Source organism: Lactuca virosa, chromosome 6 (assembly GCF_052849685.1).
Source record: "Lactuca virosa cultivar CGN04683 chromosome 6, Lactuca_virosa_CGN04683_v6, whole genome shotgun sequence".
NCBI lineage: Eukaryota > Viridiplantae > Streptophyta > Magnoliopsida > Asterales > Asteraceae > Lactuca > Lactuca virosa.
The window spans coordinates 63403040-63421766 of record NC_136431.1 but is presented as its reverse complement, the minus strand read 5'-3'; the positions used below and the strand labels follow the sequence as shown (position 1 = coordinate 63421766).

The following is an 18727-nucleotide window of genomic DNA, read 5'->3' as shown; positions in this document are numbered from 1 at the left end:
TATATATATATATATATATATATATCAAAGAAGTTAGATCGTGTAAAAGCCACAATAAATAATTCTAAATATATACAACCACATCATTCGTTTGATATATTAGTGATAGATTATATGGAAACCATAATTAGGGTTATATATATATATATATATATATATATATATATATATATATATATATATATATATATATATATATATATATGGAAAAGTTCAATAGAGAACCAATATGGATCAATGAACCAAGGAACTCATCTTAACCATCTATTTTCTTTTAATCTTGGCCATTAATCCTTAATTAACCAAAGAAAACACGGAGGGACATTTTGGTAAGTTCAGCGTCTAATCTAATGTTGTTGTTTGTCTCCGTTAGCGTCTTCTGTCACTGTCCTTCATCGATCAATCCAAAATCTCGGCTGTTCTTCGAAATCAACCTTTTTCATCCAATTTACTAATAGTTTCTTCAGATTTCAGCTAATAATCAGGTATTTTTAATATGTATTCATCTTTCGTTTATGATTATTAGGTCAATTCCGATGCATTGTTTATCAACTTATTTTTATTGTTATTGTAATCGTCTATTGTCAAATTCTGTTGATTTTACCGTTTAATCTTCAAATTGTTATGTTTTTATTGTTAATTTTTTATATTTATGTCATATGTTGAATTTGCGTTTGATGTTACTGTTTTTCATTCGACCGTTTTTGTAATCATTCGTCTGTAATGCATATTCGACATTTAGATAATCAATTATATCTTGTGCATCTTCTGACATTTAAGTTTTTTTTCCAAACTTTTAGTGATTTTGAGAATCTTATCTTATCTTGTGCATATATTTTAAAGTTTTGCGATTATCTTGTTTATTTGTTTCCTTTTTTGTATAATTATCAATTCTAAATTTCTAATATGTATATAAACTTCAGGTTACCGACGATTCATTATGAGTTCTTTGAATTCTTGTTCAGATTTGCATTCAACTATTAATGAACAATCACGTAAGTTTTTTTTTCTTAATATAAATTTCACATTTTCTATATAATGTAATAAAATATATGTTTTTTTTGGTTTTGCAGTTCATGATCAGTCATCTTCAAATATGAATATTGATCATTCAAATAACAGTAATTTTTGTTCAGATTTGCATTCAATTATTAATGAACAATCACGTAAGTTTTTTTTCTTAATATAAATTTCACATTTTATATATAATGTAATGAAATAGATATTTTGTTTGGTTTTGCAGTTCATGATTAATCATCTTCAAGTATGAATATTGATCATTCAAATAGCAGTAATTCTCGTTATAGTTTTGATTTTGAGCTCTACAATACTGAAAGTTTTAAGCTTGTTCCTTATGATAAGTTGATACATAAGAAGCCTTTCAAAGGATTGTTGTTTGATTCATTGGACATTGGTCTTGACTTTTACAAGACTTATGGTCAAGAATGTGGTTTTGATGTGAATATGTCAAGTCAAAAAAGATACAATGATGGCACAATTCGTATTAGATATTCGACATGTAGTAGATCTGATTTCACGGAGTCATTCAAGAATGAAAATGTTAATGTGAAATTTTCAGATGTTAAGAGAAGGAGAACTTCTTCTAAGAAGAACAGATGCCCTGCTGTTTCAAAGTTCAAAAATCTCCGATGTTCTTTAATGTTCTACATTTATGTGTTTGTTGAAGATCACAACCATGAACTTGTTGCTCAAGATCAGTTCCACTTATTAAGGATTAATAGGACAATGGATTTTCTTGATGAATCCTTTATACATAAGGTTGGTACTTGTAACATTGGTCTAACATCCCAAAAATACCAGCTAAAAATTTCATTTTTAAATTAGGTTAATACATAAAAACATCGTTACAAAACATTCATAATATTAATTCATGTCTGAAAACCGGTAACATCATAGTAAAATATTCAGAGTACATCCCAGAAAATCCATAAGGCGGAAACAAGAGTGTGTGTGATATGCCGCTACCGCGCCGGCTCCTTTCCCCTAGCTGAAGAGGTACCTGAAAACAAAACTATAAAACGTAAGCACGAAGCTTAGTGAGTTCCCCCAACGAACCTCATACCATACAATCACATAGCATGCATGTCTGCCGGGCATTTCTGGGTGCCCGACCTTCCCCTTCGGTCCTGTCGACCGGATACTGCCTAGCATATCTGGGTGCTGGCCTACCCCTTAGGCCCTATCGACCGGATCGGGGACTGTTTCACCCCCTACTACTACTACCACCACATAATAACATATCACATAACCCATACATCATAATCTGCTAGCACATAAAGCATATCAGGTAGTAACAAACCTAGATGATTATCACACAGACAGCCATCTATCATACGACTCCTACTAGTGGGCCGACATTGTGGCCTTAGACCCACTTTTACTGGAAGGTAACTCACCTCGAGGGTAGCTGCTGAAAACCTGCTCAACCTACGCCTGGCTGCCGCACTGGTAACCCACCGGCTATAAATCTGTAATCATGGATTAGGTACTCATAAATACCCCTTAGGTCAAATGACTGGTCAAAGTCAACTTCTTGGTCAAAGTTAACTCTCTGATTGACTGGACTCGCCGAGTCCATATAGCGACTCGCCGAGTACTTCTACGTCTAGCCCGACTCTGACTCATCGGGTCCCTGTTCCCACTCACTGAGTCAGCTTGACTCGCTAAACGGGGACAACTAACAAACCCGCGACTGGACTCGCCGAGTCCAAGGGGGGACTCGCCGAGTCCGACGAACAGATCTCACAATTCGCTCCAATCTTCCATCAGAACATCAACCTTGGAGATTTGGAGATTCTGGGACTATAGCTACACGTTAAATTGCTAATTCCACGTGCGACTACGAAGGGTTGGACCTCCTACACTTAAACCCTTCTTATCCTAGTGACAGTTCATATGACTCGCCGAGTTTGAAGAACAACTCGCCGAGTTCAAGGCTATATTCAAGGGACTCGCCGAGTTTGAAGAACGACTCGCCGAGTACCAGACAATCTTCATAGGACTCGCCGAGTTGTTCATCCAACTCGTCGAGTCTAAGGCCATCTTCATGGAACTCGCCGAGTGCACTTTGGCACTCGCCGAGTTCCCTTCGACTCTTCACCCAATCTGGCCAAATCTGAGACATGCAACTGATCCAACTCATGGGTCTCAGTTCCTAGGGTCTGGTTATCACATATACACACGAAATCTGGGGGTTTTAAGGCTTGAAGATCATTCATTGGGGACAAAAAGGAACCTAAGAGCTAATGAGCAAAGTGAGGGTTTTATTACCTGATTTGATGCCTTCCCCAGAGTAGATTTCGGATCTACCTTCACTTCTGGAACACTCCAACTTCTTTCTTCTTCTTCTAAGCTCCAAAACCTTCTTTGGAAGATCAAAATCACTCAAGAACACTAAAGGAGCTAGGGTTGTTCTCTACTGCTCTCTGGGAGGAAAATGGGACGAAATGGGTGTTTTAGAATGGGTAAAGTAGGGTGCAATGTCTGAAAATAGAGTTTCATCCAGACAGGTGGACTCGCCGAGTCCATATGTCGACTCGCCGAGTTCCCAGCTTAAATCCCGCGTCCACCTCGCTGCTACTCGGCGAGTCGGGACGCAGACTCGCCGAGTTCATGGCAAAAATTTAAGAAAATACTTAAATAAAATAGTACCAGGAAGGGTGGCTTTGATTCTAGGGGAGGGACTGCAGTTGACTTTAAAAATTTTCATAGAGATTTGAATTGTAAAATTGGTGTCAAAGATTCCCAAATGGTTGTGGATATATTGACAAACAGAAAATTGTGTTTCTCTAATTTTTCATTTGAGGTTCAAAAAGATGTTGATGATCATCTTACTGGACTTTTTTGGGCTGATGATTCTTCGAAAGCCAACTATAAGGAATTTGGAGATATACTATCTTTTGATGCTACTTATCAAACAAACAAGTAATTCCTAATCCTTATTTGTTCCTTTTATGGTATTTGTTCTTTTTAATAATACCTATAAAAAAAAATTCAGGTATTCTATGGTATTTGTTCTTTTTACTGGAGTTGACTACCACAAGCGTTGTGTTACTTTTGCTGCTCGTTTACTAGCTCGTGAGACAGCAGATGCATATGTGTGGTTGCTTGAAGTGTTTCGTAAAGCATTTGTCAAGCCTCCCATGATGATTGTAACATATCAGGATTCATCAATGAAGAAAGCTGTTAATTTTGTTTTTCCTGAATCGAAGCATAGACTATGCATGTGGCACATCACTCAAAAACTTGAGGAAAAGGTATATTTTTTGTTTCTTGATTCCTCTATATGTTTATAACCATATAGATCATAAAGCATATAGTGAATTCACAATGTAAATTTTCATATGATGAAAGGAACAAATCTAAATCATAAATCACACTGTGAATTCATAATGTGAACCAAATGTTATGTTAATATGAATTACATCAAATATTTAACATATGTAATGATTCTTATGTGTTTCTTTTTTTTTAGATTCCTATCGATGTTTATAACCATCCGGACTTCTAGAATACATTTTTTGATATTATATGGAATCTTCAATGTTCTCCACAAGATTTTGAAAGTTCGTGGTCAACAATGTTAGATAAGTTTCATCTAAAAGAAAATGATTGGTTAAGGTCTGTTTTTAAAATAAGGGATTTATGGATTCCAGCTTTTATGAGAGATCTTGAACTTTCTGGTTTGATGGGAACTACTTCAAGATCAGAGAGTCTGAATAATGCTTTCTCACATTTTTTGCATCATAAATCAAATTTGGTGAAGTTAATGATGTCGTTTGATAGTGCAATGGAGAATCAAAGGCATCATCAATCTTTATTTGATTATCATTCCACAACTACTACCCCCAAGCTAAGGACTCCTTTGGCTATTGAAAAGCATGCATCGAAAATTTATACACATAATATTTTCTTGGACATTCAGAAAGAGTTATATAAATCTGTGTTTCATTGTGTTCAAGAATCTGTAGTTATTGAAGATGAAAGTGAAGTTTATGTTTTGAGAGATAAGAAGAAAAAAAAGTTGATTGATAAAAATGTGAATGAGGATGAAGAATCTGACGACTTTTATCGAAATAGTCTTCCTTCTCATTGTCCTAATACTCGTTACAAGGTATGTCTCTTTGTCCTAATACAGTTTATTAAATATAAAATGTAGTTTCAAAATTCACATTGTGAATGTAGGATGTTTTGCTAATTAATAGTGTGAATTTTTATAGAGTTATAAATTGGTTTTTACTTTTCATTATATTAGTATGATTTCTAATGTCCTGTTGATTAATAATGTGAATTGATGTTAATTTGTATATTTTTTATCGAATGGTATGAGATAGAATTTCTTATTCACATATTAATTTGTTTATTAATGATAATTTTGTAGTTTGTATTTAGTAGAAGGGGTGATAGCATTAGCATCAGTTGTAGCTGCATGCTTTTTGTCCAGGAAGGATTGTTATGTCGTCATATGTTTTTCATATTAAATATGAAAGAGTATGATGAAATTCCATCAAATTTCATTTTGAGGAGATGGGGAAAAGATATCATAGCTGATGGATTGTTGAGAAAAAAGTACTCATATCCTCATAAAGGCAGTAAAAATGAATGTTTGATTCAAGATGCATATGCTATTCTTCGTTTGTCCATTAACAAGATAGCAAATAATGAGGATGAGTTGGCTAAATATATAAAGCAACTTCAGGAGGTTGATAGTGGTATTCCTTTATGTACCTCATCAAGGGCATCTTCGAGTAGATCAGTTCACATTGAAAAAATTATTGGAGCTGCAGTACCTGATGTTATCAACATTCATAATCCAGAGGGGATCAGAAACAAGGGATGGGCCAGTGGTAAAAGAATCAAGAGCACTAGAGAGAAAGTGATTGAGAAATCTAAAAAGGGTACTAGGTTGTGCAGTTTATGTCATAAACCAAATCACAATGCTAGGAGTTGCATTTTGAGGTTTAAGAAGTCTGATTTAGAATCTGAGGTTACAGAAGGCTGATTGTTTCTAACTTTTTTTTTAAGACGACTAAAATAAGATTTGATTTTTGTAATGATCATTCAATGGATAGAAATGTTGAAATATTGATGTTAATTTTGATATTCATTGTTTTAGAGTTTATTTCTAATAATAGAATATATTTTTTTCAAATTTATTGTTTTTGGTTAAAGATATTTTTTTATTGTTAGTTTTTTGAATATTTTCTAATAAAAATTTCATGCTAATGATTTAATTTATGTATATTAATTATCATTGACAATATCATATATAAAATTTTCATGTTAAAGATTGTCTTAATGTAATTTAATTCACATTGTGAATCTCAACTATAAATTGTTTTAATGATCTATATGTACCATAATTCACATTGTGAACCTCACATATAAAATATACATGTTATAATATGTACTGTAATTCACATAGTTAATCTTACATATAAAATTTCACAAGGTTAACATATAAACAATGTAAATTTTCTACATATATTGTATGTTATTACATTAACATTTAATCATTTAGACCAAAAGAAATGAAGTAAATGTATGAAATGACAATGTACTTTCAATTCTTTATTCATAGTAGAAATATAATCACTTCCCCCCACCCACACACCAATATCATATTTTTAATAAAACATGTAATTGTATAACATACATGTAGACATTCACATGAAAATATAAACATCTTTTAAGTATTTAGTAAAGTTCATTATATTTGATATAGAAACTAACATCAAATTGTAACATAACAAGCATGTATATGTTCTTAAAGAAATTAAAGTGCATCTAAACTTATACTAATAATGAATAGAAAACTAAATTTTAAGTTTTACGCTTCTTTTTCCAATCCTTGAAGTATTATATCCTTTCTCCCCTTTTTTCCCATCCCTTGTCGAGCAAATCTTTTATTTCTTCATTAGTCTTTTTTGCAAACTTAGCTGTTTGTGCAATGATTTTTGACCAGTGTGTGTTTGCGTCACTCAATAGTATCTTTGTCAAATACTTAATGCGTAAATCGTTTAACACACTTTGTTTTTGTTTTGATTCTTTTGGCAATCCACATGTCCAATTTACTGTTTTATCTCCCATATATGTCTCCATATGACGCTTGCAAAAAACTCCACAGTCAACATGATTATCCCTCGTGCGCCAATTCATGTTCACCCTTTATGGTTCAACACCCTCCAAAGTTAAAGCTGATTTGTGATTGACCCTCATCAAGTACCTACTAAAAAGTATTTTCTGCAAAAAAGAAATTGTCATTTTCTATAGTTATTATTTTATTTAGATTATCAGTCTATTAATACTTATATTTATAATGTAAATTTAATATTCTTACCAATTCATTAGGTGCATCACGATAAGCTCTAGAAAACTTTGCAACTGAATTCCTATTGCCAATGACATCAACCACTGGTTCCTCTAAGTTTATGCAGATGATGTAAAAGTGATTTTTTGATGAATTGGTAAAAACACCTGTTTAATAATTTAAATTGTTAAACTTTGTTAAAAATATGTAATATATTCAACAAAAAGAACAGTTTATTACCAAGTGAACTTTTTCAAATGTCAGAAGTTCTTTGTCATTTTTCATTGCATCTTTGATATTTGACTCAAATTTATCAAATCTTTGATTGAAAGGGATATTTTTGTCAAATATGAACAGTCTCTGCAAAAAAATTTAAATATACATCAATCTTTAAAGAGTAAATTGTTAAATTCACAATAAGTTAAATTTTAAATTTAAAATTATTCACACTGTGAATTATAATGGGATTCACTGTGTGAATTTTATTACTTATTCAGAACAATTGAAAATTGTATTTGTTATATTATCAACATTATCATGATATATATATTTTTAATTAACTTACCACAATTGATGTATCAAAGAAATACCAATTCAGTGTAGAATTTGATTTAAGTTTTTCTTCATAGTTCAAAATATCAGTCCAAGCATCAATGACATGTGCATGTACCCATAATCCTGCCTGCATTGTTTCAATCATTCCTCTTCCAAGCACATACCCTCTCTTAGTCTGAAATACCTTCTCACTTAATTTGTAATCAAATAAAACAAAAAAGTAGTTAATAGAAAATTAATTTGTATTTGTATTTTATATACTATTGTATTTAAATAAAAAATAACATGAATTATTACCTGCTATTACCAATTCTGGAAAAAATTCTATCTGATACTTTTACTTCATATGGATCTACAAATTTTGATGCACAGACCTGTTTTTTATTATAAGGAGAAGATAGCTTCAGTGATGGTTTTTTTAATCTTTTTCCTACTTCTCTTTTTTTGTCTTCATCATCTTCAATTCCCAAGATATTATTGTCACATTCTGTTTCTTCTTAATCATAACTTTCTCCTTCATCAAGTTTTTCATCTTTTATTTCTTTCTTCATGTTTTCATCTTCACTGCTTTCATCTCCTTCCTGAAACTCTTGTGTTAGACCAAGACCAAGTCCAAGTGAAAAACTAGGCATTGATGATTTTCTAGTATTTTTTTTTCTTTTTTTTATCATCTATTTTTGTTCTCTAAAACTTTTTACATTTTCAAAATCATCATAATTATCAAATTTAAAATACATTGAATAGAATCAGCAATCTCATGCACTATTGGATCATTGTACAAATTTCCTGGTGTTACCATCATTGTTTGATTCTTTATTTCATGTTCATTCAAATTCTCTTCGCTTTTTTTTCATCTTCATCCCTGTCACCTTTTGCATCATCTTCATTTTGAGTTTTATAAATGAATTCTTGTTCAAAGACTTTCTTCATATCTTTCAACTCATCGCTTTCTGTGAATTTTGTTGTTGAAAACTCAATTAACTTTCCAAACTTCATTTTATCATTCACTAGTTTTTTGTAATCCTTTTTCGCTTTGAATACCAATTCCTGCGAAATGAGATAAAAAATGTCAAAGAAAATGATTTTTTTTAAACTTTTTTCTATAATAAATTACAGTTTCAGAATATGAATGCATTGATGAGGTATCACATTTTTAATGCATTTTAATAAATTACATATTCACTTTGTGAATTTATTATAGAGAAAGTAATAAAATACACTTTTATATTCACAATGTGAATCACTTTATGAATTTCATTTTAACTACAATTTTATAACATATATCTGTAATTTAACTTCAATTTTTTTTTAATTATATAGATTATTAACTTACATCGAGTTTCATATCTTCATTTTCATCGGTGTCGGATTCTTCATCATTCTCTATAACATCATCATTCCATTCCAAAGTTCCAAAGTCACCACTCTTTAACTCAGCTTTTTCCCTTTTCACCATCATTTCATAATCCCAAAAATGTAGTGCATGTATTTGTCTTTTTTCATTCTTATCATTTCTCATAAACTCCAAATAAGCTAGCTGTTTATGTAAACAAAATTATGATTAATTAGTTTTCTTATAATAATATAAATAAAAGTGTTAATTATAAGAATTTTCCTTACCAATAATACAAGAAGTGGCCTACAATAGTAGTTTCCTCTATCGGTTTAATCCCATGTCGTCTTTGACATTTTCAAGCAATTGGTTATAAAACCACACCAGTCAATTTCTCTCATAGGTGTTTTGCCTAACAAATGTGGCAATACTGTTGTCTTACAAGTTCCAGGCTTATTCTGTTCACAAATGGTATTAACAAACAGTAATACAAAGTTTGTTCTGAAAATAATCCCTGAATCTGATGATTCTTTAATTTTCTCTTCAACATCCGATGGTCTCATAGCCTTGAAATTGTATTGTTGCTTCCAGTCCATTAATTCTTTTCCTTCACATTGATCAGTGTTATATATATCTTTTCCACCTAGAGGAATTCCAAGCAAATCATGAACAAGTTCTGGTGTTATGTCTATCTTTGCATTAGGTAGATGGATTTTTATATCTGATGGGTTGAATGAATTCACAACAAAACGTGCCAATTTCCCAGAAATTCCATTCGTTGCAATTCTCAGCAAAGATCCCAATCCCATTTCTCTGACAGCTTTTCTCTGTTCTTTGTTTATAGATTTAACAATATCATAAAACTTCTTTGGGCTCATTCTTGTTCTCAAAGATACTATGTCATTTGGATTTATTGACACTTTTGCCTTTTTTTTCTTTGACTACTTCCTGTTAGTCAATAATATTCATAAGCTTCTCATAATATAACATATATAATATAAAATAACTAACAATACAAGAAATTCACATGTGAATTTGTTTTGCAAAATATAATATAATACATAAAATAAACATGTGAATTTGTTTATAACTTTGTAAATTAAACATGTGAATAGTAATAAACAAACCTGTTATTTTTTCATCAGATTCTTTCTTTACAAGGCTATCTTCAACTTTAATAGGAGTCACAGATTTTTTGTATTCAATCATTTTAAGTCTTGGACTCTGTCTGATTTTTGTTCATGTTTTAACAAATTTATAAAGAATTAATTTTATAATACCAAATTCAATTATAATTTTATAAATACTAACCTTGAGTTGTTTTCTTTTCAGGTGTCTTGAAAACAGATTTTTCTTGCTTCATCGACTTTTTCGTTTTTGTTTTATGTAATCTTGGACTCTGTCTGATTTTTGTTCATTTAAAAAAAATAAAATTAAAGATAATTGATTTTATATATTAAAGTAAATTATAATTTTATAAATACTAATCTTGAGTTGTTTTCTTTTCAAGTGTCTTCAAAACAGATTCATCTTGCTTCATCATTTTTTTTGTTTGCTTTTTTTGAATCTCATCAGCTTCTAAACTTTTTTCTTTTCTAACATTTTCTTCAATAGTCTTTTCAACTTCATTTTTTCTTAACTTATTAACTATTTCCACCACGGTTCTCCTTGTTGTGTTTTTGGTATATTTTTTTGAACCTTCAACTACATAATGTGAAATTTTTAATATGAATGTCAAAAATATAAGTAGTATTAATACATGTCAAACAATATAAAATTGAACATGTGATGATCAAATTGCAAAAACTTTTTAGAAATTCACATTGTGAATCTGTTAGGCTATGAGCTATATTCAAGATTCACATTGTGAATTTATGCATTTAATAGCAAAAGAGTTTGAGGTTCACCAAATGATGTACACATACACATGGTGAATTTTTACAATTACATTGAGCATAGTGAAATACAAACAAAAGTGTTGATCAACTTGCAAAAAAAATATGTTTTTATGAGATTCACATTGTGAATTCGTTTGAATGTGAGATACACATCTAAGATTCACATTGTGAATTTATGCATTTAATAGCAAAAGAGTTTGAGGTTCACCAAGCGATATACACATACACATTGTGAATTTTTACAATTACTTTGTGCATACTGAATACAAACAAAAGTGTTGATCACCTTGCAAAAAAAACGTTTTTTTAACAGATTCACATTGTGAATCTGTGTGAACGTGAGATACACATCCAAGATTCACATTGTGAATTTATGCATTTAACAGCAAAAGTGTTTGAGTTTCACCAAATGATGTACACATACACATGCTGAATTTTTACAATTACATTGTGCATAGTCAAATACAAACAAAAGTGTTGATCAACTTGCAAAAAAAATATTTCTAAGAGATTCACATTGTGAATCTGTTTAAATGTGACATACACATCTAAGATTCACATTGTGAATTTATGCATTTAATAGCAAAAGTGTTTGAGTTTCACCAAATGATGTACATATACACATGGTGAATTTTTACAATTACATTGTGCATAGTCAAATACAAACAAAAGTGTTGATCAACTTTCAAAAAAAATATGTTTTTAAGAGATTCACATTGTGAATCTGTTTGAATGTGAGAAACACATCCAAGATTCACATTGTGAATTTATGCATTTAATAGCAAAAGAGTTTGAGGTTCACCAAGTGATGTACACATACACATGGTGAATTTTTACAATTACATTGTGCATAGTCAAATACAAATAAAAGTGTTGATCAACTTGCAAAAGAAAAAAAAACATTTTTTTAACAGATTCACATTGTGAATCTGTGTGAATGTGAGATACACATCCAAGATTCACATTGTGAATTTATGCATTTAACAGCAAAAGAGTTTGAGGTTCACCAAGTGATGTACACATACACATGGTGAATTTATACAATTACATTGTGCATAGTCAAATACAAACAAAAGTGTTGATCAACTTTCAAAAAAATATGTTTTTAAGAGATTCACATTGTGAATCTGTTTGAATGTGAGATACACATCCAAGATTCACATTGTGAATTTATGCATTTAACAGCAAAAGTGTTGATCAACTTGCAAAAGAAAAAAAAAACATTTTTTTAACAAATTCACATTGTGAATCTGTGTGAATGTGAGATACACATCCAAGATTCACATTGTGAATTTATGCATTTAATAGCAAAAGAGTTTGAGGTTCACCAAGTGATGTACACATACACATGGTGAATTTTTATAATTACATTGTGCATATTCAAATACAAACAGAAGTGTTGATCAACTTGCAAAAGAAAAAAACACATTTTTTTAACAGATTCACATTGTGAATCTGTGTGAATGTGAGATACACATCCAAGATTCACATTGTGAATTTATGCATTTAACAGCAAAAGAATTTGAGGTTCACCAAGTGATGTACACATACACATGGTGAATTTTTACAATTACATTGTGCATAGTCAAATACAAACAAAAGTGTTGATCAACTTGCAAAAAAAAATGTTTTTAAGAGATTCACATTGTGAATCTGTTTGAATGTGAGATACACATCCAAGATTCACATTGTGAATTAGTTTTTTTTAATAAGTGTGTAGTATAGGATTAGATAATTAGTTATTTTAATCTGAATGCAAATGTTCTAACCTTTTTTTTATCTTGAATATCTTCAATTTTTTCACTTGTAGTTGAAGGTAGAACATCTTTTAGACTTCTTGTCAATTTCATTCTTTTCTTATTATCCTTTTTTTCATTGATCTTTTCTTCATTTCCTGTTTTTGATTAACAAATTAATTCAAACATCAATTTCATGGTATGAAAGTTATGATTTATTCACATTGTGAATTCAGTTTGAATCAAAACATTACCAACGCAACTCTTTATAAATTTACAATGAGAAGCACAATAAGAGATACAATATGAATTAAACATAGATACACAATGGGAATTTCACAAGATGAAAAAATCAAATGTAAATGATAAATCACCCTGTGAATTCACAATTTGAATAAATGATATGTTAAATTAATATATAATCATGATTCACTTTGTGAATTGTCAAATAATATAATACTCAAAAACATTGAATCCTTTCAAAATAATCAAATGTAAATCACAAAGCACACTATGAATTCAAAATGTGAAATTAGTTTTTCAGTTTAATGAATAAATTCAGAAACCACTTAGATTCACAAAGTTTTTAGGAAATTACGGTTTGTACTTTAGATATTCATGATTTCTGTATCGATTTGAAGAAATTTATATCATTAGGTTTTTGGTAATTATACGAATTCTCAAAAGTTCATGAAATTAGGGTTTCGATTTACTTAATAAACTCATATTCGAGTTAGATTCACAAAGTTTTAGGAAATTTCAGTTTGTAATATAGATATTCATTAGGTTTTCGTTATGTATACAAATTATTAAAAGTTCATCATCCGACGAGGGTTTCAAATCAGTCTAAAACGATTTTGTTAATAAAATAGTGTATTAACAGATTCATCGAATACATAATGTAACAGATAGTTTAGATTTGTCGTTTTGAAATTTATCAATCGAAAAAATATAATGTTGAAAATGGATTAAATGAGATAATCGAAAGTGAATAGCAGTCAAATATACCTTCTAGATTCATTTTGACGAACTTTTCGAGAAGATTCACTGTGGATATTGACTGAATCGTCGTCGGAGATTCGTTTGAAATCGATGTTGTCGGTGGAGTAAAAGATCGCTTTCAATGAGAGGGTAAAATCGATTTCACTAAATTGAAACTGATGAACTAACGACGTTAATTAACAGTGAGAGTTAAAAAGTTTTAGTTTGACGACAATACCCCCTTAAGTTATGTGTTTGGTTATAATCAGTTGCACACTATTGTTTTTCATACTTTTACATCTCAAATCCAATGGCTGTTAATATTTTGATCCAACCATCTTAATAAGTTCCTTGGTTCCTCCACCCATATTGGTTCTCTATTGAACCCGTCCCTATATATATATATATATATATATATATATATATATATATATATATATATATATATATATATATATATATATATATATATATATATATATATATTTCAAAGAAGTTAAATCGTTTAAAAGCCACAATAAATAATTCTAAATATATACAATCACATCATTCGTTTGATATATTAGTGATAGATTATATGGAAACCATAATTAGGGTTATATATATATATATATATATATATATATATATATATATATATATATAGAGTGAGAGAGAGAGAGAGAGAGAGATACATGTTGCAAAGGAACTCCTATATATTATACAAAGAGTATAAAACAATAAAACAAAATAATATTTTAACACACCCCCGTAGTTGGAACAGGATGATCTCGAATGTTCAAACAATTTCTAATATCCAAAAATAACCGAGTAGGGAGACCCTTTGTAAAAATGTATGCATACTGATAAGCTGAAAGAACATGTAAAACACGCACACGACCAATCGCAACACGCTCCATAACAAAATGTAAATCTATTTCCACATGTTTGGCTCTTTGGTGTTGCACTAGTTTGGAGGTCAAAATACATGGCACTAACGTTGTCACAAAAGACAACAGTGGCCCCATGAGAGTAGGCAATAAGGCTCAAGAAGAAGATTTTAAAGCCATTCAATTTTTGCAACAACATTAGCTACCCCCTGCTACTCGGCTTCGGTACTAAAGCGAGACACGACATGATGTCGTTTGGAGGACCAGGAGATGAGATTATTACCTAGATAAACACAGAACCCAAAAGTGGACTGACGACTAGTAGGACAACCGGCCCAATCAACATCAGACTAAGAAACCAAGCGATCAACAGTTGAACAATGAATGTGAAGACCATGATTTAAGGTACCCTTGAGATACCTTAATATACACTTGAAATCCTGAAAATATGGGGCACGTGGATCATGCATGAAGAGGTAGATTTGCTGAACAACATAAGAAATATCTGGACGGGTGACGGTAAGATATTATAAGGCACCTGCAAGACTACGATACAAGGTATGGTTCAAAAAAGGCTCATCATCATAGGAGAGCTTTGATTTGGTGTCAGCTAGTATACTACAAGGATTAGACATGACCATGTCAATACGTGTGAGAATCTATTGAGCGAATGCAAATTGCGAAAGGAATATGGTAGAAGCACTCCGAGTAGAATCAATATCAAAGAAGAAGGAGAGAGAGCCAAGTTCGGTCATTGGAAACTCCAGTGATAGTAGCTTGATGGCCTTGGAAACTAGATCTAGAGAAGAGGCAGTAAGAATGATATCATTTACATAAAGTAGCAAATAGATGTTGTCTTTACCACGATGGAAGGTAAAAAGAGAGCTGTCAGATTTGCCGCAATGAAACCAGATGGAGGAGAGAAGAATGGAAAAACACTGGTACCAGGCACGAGGAGCCTTCTTGAGTCCATAAAGAGCTTTGTGAAGACGACAGACATGATCAGGGAACTGAGAGCTGACATAACTAGGAGGTTGACACATATAGACAGTTTCAAAAAGGTCACCATGAAGAAAAGCATTTTTGACATCAAGTTGGTGAATTATCCAGTCTCTAGAGACGGATATGCTAAGAACAATACGAATGGTAGCTGGTTTGACGATAGGGTTGAACGTGTCATCAAAATCAAGGCTATGTTGTTGAGAGAAACCTTGAGCAACAATGCATCCATTGTAGCACTCCAAGCAACCATTTTTGTCAAGCTTGTGATGATACATCCAACGACAGCCTACAAAATTAGCATGCATGTATGGTTAGTGTGAAGGACGGACATTTCAAAATCCATAGTTGCTTGCTAGACAGGATCGCACATAGCCTGAGCAGTAGAGCAAGGATAGGAGAGATATAAGAAGAGATCTAAAGATTAAAAATTTTCCGAGGTTTTAGGTTGCCAGTATGAGATCTGGTAACCATCGAATGAGCACGGGGCGGATAAGGAGATGATTTTGGAGAACTCAACGGATAGGATTCACTAATTGACTCAGGGTTATAGGAGTTGTGAGACAACATAGTGGAAGCAAGAGTATAAGAGGGTGGTTTAGGAGAGATTCGGGTAGCAAAGACAGCAAAAAACCCATAGGTGATTGTAAGAGGGTGAGAAACCAAAAAGGATTTCAAACGGGCCTTTAAGATGCAGTGTAATCGTGGTAAGAAGATTAAATGTATAGGCAGTAGAAAGAAGAGCCTCAAACCAAAAGTGAGGAGGAAGAGAGGCTTGGATGAGAAATGTGTGCAGGATGTTGTTAATGGTTTGTATAGTGCGTTCAACTTTATCGTTTTGTTGAGAGGTATAAGGAAATGAGAAACAAATTTTAATTCCATGCTCATTAAAAAAAATTCAAGAATGATTTGTTGTTGAATTTAGACCATTATCACAATAAAAAAAAGTTGAATATCAGTTTTAAATTGGTTTACCACATAAACACGAAAAGATTTAAAAGTAGAAAACCCATTTGATTTGGAACATAATGGAAATATTCATATAAATTAGAAAAAGCATCCAAGAAAAGAACGTAGTATTTAAAACCACTAATACTTGGAATATGAGAGGTCCATAAATCAGAATGAATTAATTCAAACACATGACTAGTTTAGGTTTGAGATAAAGAAAATGGTAAACGACAGTCTTATCTAAGTTTGACAGGCGTGGCACAAATATGTGTTTTTACTAGGACAATAAATAAAATTACATGACTTCAGAAACTGAAAAATAGTGGTGCTCGGATGTCCAAGTCTTCTATGCCATGTATCATGAGAAACGACACCAAGAACAAGGGATGAGGCATATCGTGCAGTAGGCAAAAGGACATGATAAAGATTAGAGTGGTTGCTATCACATCATTGAAGGAGAGTATCAGTGCTAAGATATTTCATAGTGAAACCAAAGGGATCAAACTCAACAGAAAAAAAAATTGTCAATTGTAAATCTACGAACAAAAATAAGATTCTTGACCATTTTATCAGAAACCAATTTTTTTTGAGTGAGAAACGATCATTAGAAATAAGAAAAAAAAAGATTGTCATATAGAATTAACAGGAAGTACAGAACCATTGCCAACCATAATGAATTTTAGAGCTACATGGAGTTAGAGAGTGTATCGTACCTTGAGTAAAGGACATGTGAGAGCTTTCTCCCGAATCCATACAGTAGTTGTTGTCGCGAGGTGGTTGGATAGACGTTGCTTTGAAGACGAAAGAAAGATCTGTGAAATGTTGGTGACAAACTTGATAACCAAAGGCATGAGAAAGAGGTTGATGTGGTGGACCTGTGGATCTCTAAAACTGTTAATGCGGAGTCAAAAAAGATTGTTGATGAGGTCCGAAGTGGGGCAACACTTTCAGTTATTGTTGACCGAGAGTAAGCAACAACTGCGAAGGTTGCTGGAACGATTGGAAAACAACATACAGAGGTTGTTGATAACCTCTGAATGGTAGGATACGGAGTCCGTTTTGAGCTCCATAAAAAGTTGGAAAATGACATGTTGCACCTTGAGAACCTGAAACATGAGAAGTGATGTGCACAGATTATAACTATCTAGTTTTAAATTTATAAACCTAACTACTTATCTACTAATACACCTATAGGCAATGTACCTAGTCATTTTACAGTATAGTAAAGTAAGTTGGGTGTCGAGCACAGGGAACGAATTTAGTTTACTAAAATAATTACTAAAAAATAATCTAAAAGCAATTAAATAAAGTAGGGGTTTTTATATGATTTTTCAAGTTCGGATTAACTTAAATCTAAGCACTCAACAAAAAAACGATTGTAAACAAGATTAAGAAGACACTTTCCTTTAGCTTCGAATCCCCCTTTTTCCTATGTGTAGTTTATAAGTATGGATTTACTCAGTTGGTTACCAATATAAATATAATTAGCAGTCTTGATCCGATCTACTAATATTTTCACCAATTCATGAACTACTATGTAATGATCATACACAAGCAAACATAAAATTGATTATGAATGATATTTGGGCTATGTAAGATTCATCTAAGATAACTATCTATGATCAAGACAATTAATTAAACACAATTATGATCAAATTATGTTCTCCAACACAGCTAAAGTTGTTACCTTTATCACTTAATCTAAGATGTGATTAATCCTAACTCTTGCAATTTAATGATCATAAACTACTAAGTAAACAAGTTCATGTAATTCAAATGGTCAATAAACTACACTTAACTTGAATCAAAGCCACAAAGACGCAAACTTTAACATTATAGGTAATGATTATCAAATACATGCATAAACCAACTTCATAAAATCCAAGTATAAGAAACTAACACATAGTATTAGGGTTCATCTACACTAAACGAAAGCCTAATGATTTAGCTACTCATGGCAGAAAATAAGCACAAAAAAACATTAGAATTCGACATGATTGATTCAATGCAAACCGAATGTGACATGTGATTTTCAAATCTTCAATCTCGAGTCGTTCTCTCTTCCAAGGATTGTT

The 18727-nt window shown here is 31.6% G+C and overlaps 2 protein-coding genes across 2 annotated transcripts; both read left to right on the top strand.

Moving 5' to 3' along the window:
• Positions 1 to 1266: 1266 nt before the first annotated feature.
• LOC145121596 (protein FAR1-RELATED SEQUENCE 5-like) lies at positions 1267 to 4531 on the top strand. The gene is made up of 4 exons (XM_079057315.1): positions 1267 to 1779; positions 3827 to 3945; positions 4019 to 4277; positions 4496 to 4531. Exons 1-4 carry the CDS (start codon positions 1267 to 1269, stop codon positions 4529 to 4531), a joined length of 927 nt encoding a protein of 308 aa, XP_078913441.1.
• A 69-nt stretch (positions 4532 to 4600) lies between these two features.
• Positions 4601 to 6022, top strand: LOC145121595 (protein FAR1-RELATED SEQUENCE 4-like). The gene is made up of 2 exons (XM_079057314.1): positions 4601 to 5134; positions 5402 to 6022. Exons 1-2 carry the CDS (start codon positions 4601 to 4603, stop codon positions 6020 to 6022), a joined length of 1155 nt encoding a protein of 384 aa, XP_078913440.1.
• Positions 6023 to 18727: the final 12705 nt, after the last annotated feature.

What these genes read in the sequence shown, in the direction of transcription:
- LOC145121596 (XM_079057315.1), top strand. Translation starts at nt 1,267, where the DNA reads ATGAATATTGATCATTCAAATAGCAGTAATTCTCGTTATAGTTTTGAT. An exon ending in ATGAATCCTTTATACATAAG is followed by an intron (nt 1,780 to 3,826) that starts GTTGGTACTTGT and finishes TTTTCATTTGAG; the next exon opens with GTTCAAAAAGATGTTGATGA. An exon ending in GCTACTTATCAAACAAACAA is followed by an intron (nt 3,946 to 4,018) that starts GTAATTCCTAAT and finishes AAAAAAATTCAG; the next exon opens with GTATTCTATGGTATTTGTTC.
- LOC145121595 (XM_079057314.1), top strand. Translation starts at nt 4,601, where the DNA reads ATGTTAGATAAGTTTCATCTAAAAGAAAATGATTGGTTAAGGTCTGTT. An exon ending in GTCCTAATACTCGTTACAAG is followed by an intron (nt 5,135 to 5,401) that starts GTATGTCTCTTT and finishes ATAATTTTGTAG; the next exon opens with TTTGTATTTAGTAGAAGGGG.